General features: G+C 35.1%; 1 protein-coding gene across 1 annotated transcript; it reads left to right on the forward strand.

Annotated features, from left to right (window-relative positions):
• The first annotated feature begins 812 nt into the window (after window positions 1–812).
• LOC21396959 lies at window positions 813–4791 on the forward strand. The gene is made up of 3 exons (XM_010091100.2): window positions 813–2117; window positions 2916–3102; window positions 4224–4791. The coding sequence occupies exons 1-3, from the start codon at window positions 1266–1268 to the stop codon at window positions 4778–4780; spliced, it is 1596 nt and encodes a 531-aa protein (XP_010089402.1). The 5' UTR covers window positions 813–1265; the 3' UTR covers window positions 4781–4791.

Genomic DNA, 4791 nt, shown 5'->3' on the forward strand with positions numbered 1-4791 from the left:
AAAACAATGTTTGTTTTTTTTTTTACGATTTTGATTATATGACGCTCACGTGAGCATATGTTGAGGTTAATGAAAGTCATTTTTCACCCTAACTTTTGATTATAGTGATGTGAGAGTTATGTAATGTGTCTAACATAATCAATTATTATAAAAAAAACTCTTAATTTTTCGCGGTCAATTGTCCACACTCTCTAAGGATAAGAAGTAACTTTCATTGACCTCAATAAACTCTCACGTGTGCGTCATATGATCAGAATCGTAAATAAAATAGACGACATTTTCAATTGGATCTTAATTAATTGTAAAAATTTTTAATTTGAAGGGGTTAATTGTCAAAAATAAAGAGATTAAATTGATAAATTTTAAAAGTTGAGATGGTGTTTGTATAAGAAAATAAAAAGAAAAGAAAAAGAAAAAATAGCGCCATAAACCAATTGGGTATGAAAATCTCGGGAAAGAAATGACCTTACGTGTCCAGCTAGTTAACTGCACTACTCTTCTCATGAATCCTGTGAGTAGTCACTGGTCACAGCCTGCCTTATCTCTGTTTGGCTCTAAATAATTACGGTAATAATAATACTGTAATAATTATTGAACCTCCTAATAACATGATCATTGACATATAATAACCATCGAATATGGAATCTATTCACATCATGTACCAAAATTATCCTTTATCTTTACGTTTCACTCAAACAGTTGCATTATTATTTTATAGTCTTATCTTATCATATCATATCTCTCTCTTTCTCTCTTCATATATATATATATATATATAAATATACGTGTATAGTTATGGTATAGTAGTTGTAGAGAGAACTATCCAGACCGGTTCTTTGTCTGCTTCTGATATATTACTACCACCACTTTACTCTCTTACCCACCTTAATTCCCCAAGTGTGTGTGTGTGTGTTTTTTTTATTTTTTTTTTAAGACTGAGAACCCTATTATGATATAATAATAATTTGTTTATTATCACCATCTCTTGCCTCGATTCTCTAACCAAACCCCCTTCCCAGATTTGAATGAGGAAGTCTCCTCATTCCTGCCTCAACTTTTCATATATATAATACCTCTCTCTCTATCTCTCTCTCCTCCCACTTTATACACAACCTCTCTCTCAACCCTTTTCTTTTTGAACCAAAGTTTTAGTTGAAACCTCTTCAACTCTCTTTCATGAACAAGAACGTCATCATCATCAAGTAGATATCTCAATCATTCATCAAAACATATCAAATCAAGTTATATATTTTTTTTTGTGTGTGATGGCTGGGAATAATAACAATAATAATAAGCAGCATTTGCGAGAGCTGCTGAAGGAGGATCAAGAGCCGTTCTTTCTCAGGGACTACATTGCCGACAGGCGTTCACAGCTGAAGAGTTTACAGCTCAAGAAGATCAGGTCAAAGCCCACAATGACACCATCCAAACAGCAAAACTTTCCGGGAAAATTCCGCAGAAACGCCTGCTTTTTCTCATCCTCCTCAAGCCCTGACGTGAGAAAATCTCCTCTCTTCGAATTCCCATCTCCAGTCTCCTCCAGAAGCTCGTTGAAGAGCCCGAAGAACAACCCCATTTTGCTCCATATCCCGGCCAGAACCGCTGCTCTTCTTCTCGAAGCCGCTCTCAGGATCCAAAAACAGTCATCAGCTCCGAATAAGCCGGCCAAAGCCCAGATCAAAAACCCCGGTTTCGGGCTTTTCGGATCGTTTTTGAAAAAACTAACTCTTCGCAACCGAAAAAGGGAAATAATCCTTACTTCTAAAGAGAAACCGGGACTTCTTGTCGATGAGATTAGTACTACAAGTACTGTTTCTTCTTCTTCGTCTTCGTCGTCATCTTCATCTTCGAAATGTTTGGATTTAGAGACTTCATCAAGCAGTTGCAGTAGTAGTGCTGACCAGTATTCTGATGATCATCATGACTCGGAAGCGATGGAGTTTGTGAGGAAGCTCGTGATGAGAGAAGGAGGTCATTTCTGCGATGATGAGGATATTCTTGATGAGTTTTGTGATCAAAGCCCTTTTCGTTTTGTGCTCCAAAAAAGCCCGTCTTCCGGTAACCGGACGCCGAAGTTCTCGTCGCCGGCGACTTCCCCTTGCCGCCACAGACAAGAGGTCGGTGCTTACTTTTTTGTTTTGTCCTTTTCTGTTTCTTAATTTCCGTTTTATTTTCTTTCTTTGGGTTTCTATATATGAAATTATTAATTTACAGAGGAAAATAAAAATAAAAAGAAATTATCAAATTAACGTGTTGATAATGACCTGAAAAGAAGGTGAAATCACATAATTGCCCATCAATCTTTTTTACATGAAATATGTGAAGGGTTCTAGGCATATGTAATTTCGTGTTAAATTATCATAGGTTTAATATAATAATCTAGCTTTTCGAAACTGTATTTACCAGTATTTTTTTTTATATATAGTGATAGAATTATTCAAATAAATTTTTAAAGTCTTATATGACAAAAAAGAAATTTGCCTTTCTATAATATTTGACAATTGAGAGCTCAATTGTGTGTACATGATCTTTCTTTCTTTCTTGGGTGTTCATGATGGTACTTCCGATTATGTCTCTGGCGATGCAATCTTTTTGGGTTAAATTAGGCCCCGCCAGTAAAAATTCACTTTCTTACAAGAGGACAAAACCAAGTTTTTTGTTTTTTTCTTTTGGTTCTTACCACCAAATTCCGACATACCCATTGCACAAAAAAAAAAAAAAAAAAAAAAAAAAATTGTTGTTTCAGGGCTGTATTATAATTTGGAACTATATGATTGGAAAAGTCAAAATATGGCCAATCACCCCATATGGGGTCTTGATCTTAATTCCCAATTATTAATTTTTTTTTTTATCGAAGTTAATTATTTTCCTTGACCAATGTTTTAAGATTATTTTGTCAACTTTTTTTACCATAGGAAAAGGAGAGTTATCTTGTGGAGAGCTCTAAGGAATTTCAGATAGAGGAAGAAGAAGAAGAAGAGAAAGAACAATTTAGTCCTGTCTCTGTATTGGACCCCCCATTTGAGGACGACTATGATGGACGTGAGAATGAAGATGAAGATGAAGATTTTAATTTGGAAAGCAGCTATGCCATTGTACAAAGTACGTAAGCAATTGTATATACAAGTATTTAGGACTCGTTCATTTTGTGGATTCGAATTTTCAATTCGAGCTAAAATGTGATATTTTCTGAGAGTTTTTTACTGTAGTAGAAAAAGTTAGATGTGACATATTTTTAGAATTTTTTACTGTAGAAATCTAAAACTGAAAACTCAAATCGGTGAAATTAACGAGGTCTTAATCTATATTATATATGTAATATATAATATGTATATATATATATATATATAATTTTTGTTATCATCATTCATATCCTTTGTTAAGTCTTGTATGGTCCTTATCCGTCAAACTCTTGCTCAGTTTTTGGTTGTTGAAAATTCAATGTCTATTAGGACTAAAACACTATTGGAGAGGTCATGATCATAGTGATTTGTTTTGATTTTATTTTTTTTGTGGGATCCATAGGATGCTGTTCATTGACTGTAATGTGTTTGTGTTTTTGTTAACTAGGACAAGATAACATTTAGAAAAAAAAAAAAAAAAAAAAAAAAGGAAGGGCTGTGATAACTTCAACGGTGACCCCACATTTTGTTTTCTTGGTGTCTTTAATTAATTGTGGCAGAGTCCTACTCTTCTTCAATCGAATATGGTCCCTTCAATTTGATGTTTGGTGAATTCTCTTGATGGTTTTTAGGCATATCTTGTTCTTTAGGGGGTCCCAATTTGGTGAACCCATTTCTATTTTAGGATCATCATTGATGAGTTGCTTACTTAATCTCATTATTGATGGTTGCTTATTGTCATTCATTGTGATAAGTTTGCTTTGTCACTTGAAATTCATAATGGTTGGAGGGATTTTTAAATTTTCATGCTCTACTTCAATTAATTCTGCTATATGGCAATTATTGATCTCATATTCATGATTCCTTTATAAAGTTTATTGGTTTGTTGTACTTGTTTGTTTTGGATGGATAAAGTCATTTTTTTATTTTTGGTTATATGGTGGAACCCAATGACAGTAATCCTTAAGCCAAATAGTTTACCCTGCATTGAGGGCATAAGGATTGTGATAACAAATATTTGTACCATACAATTATTTCAATATTGTGAATTATTAATAAGGTTATAACTAGCGTTGGCTTTCCTTTTGTTTTCATTCACAGGAGCAAAGAATCAGCTATTGCAAAAGCTTCGGAGGTTCGAGAGATTGGCCGAGTTGGATCCAATTGAACTCGAGAAAAGAATGCTAGAAGACGAAGATGAGGATGGCGATGGTGATAGTTATCATTTCGGTAACCTAGAGGAAGATATAGATTGCGACGATTTCGACTCAAATGCCTCGGATAGAGAGGCGATTACTCTTGATGGCTTCATCCGAGGAGTTCTGAACGATTCGAGCTTTTACCGCGTCCATCAAGCCCCGGAGCACATGAAGAGACTAGTTTCCAACCTCATCGTCGAGGAGAGCGGAGAACAAAGCCACATTGAGGAAAGGGAAGAGGAGATAGTGAGAAGAGTTTGCAAGAGGTTTGAGTCATGGAAAGATGTGCAATCCAACACCATTGACATGATGGTTGAGCAAGATTTCAGGAAAGAGCTTGAAGGATGGAAGAGCAACAAAGAGCAGATTGGAGAAACTGCCGTGGAGATTGAGCTTGCAATATTTGGCTTACTTGTGGAGGAATTGGCAGAAGAACTTGTTTGTTGTAGTGGAATTTAAGTGAGAAAAAG

This window comes from Morus notabilis, unplaced genomic scaffold (assembly GCF_000414095.1).
Source record: "Morus notabilis unplaced genomic scaffold, ASM41409v2 Scaffold705, whole genome shotgun sequence".
Classification (NCBI taxonomy): Eukaryota; Viridiplantae; Streptophyta; class Magnoliopsida; order Rosales; family Moraceae; genus Morus; species Morus notabilis.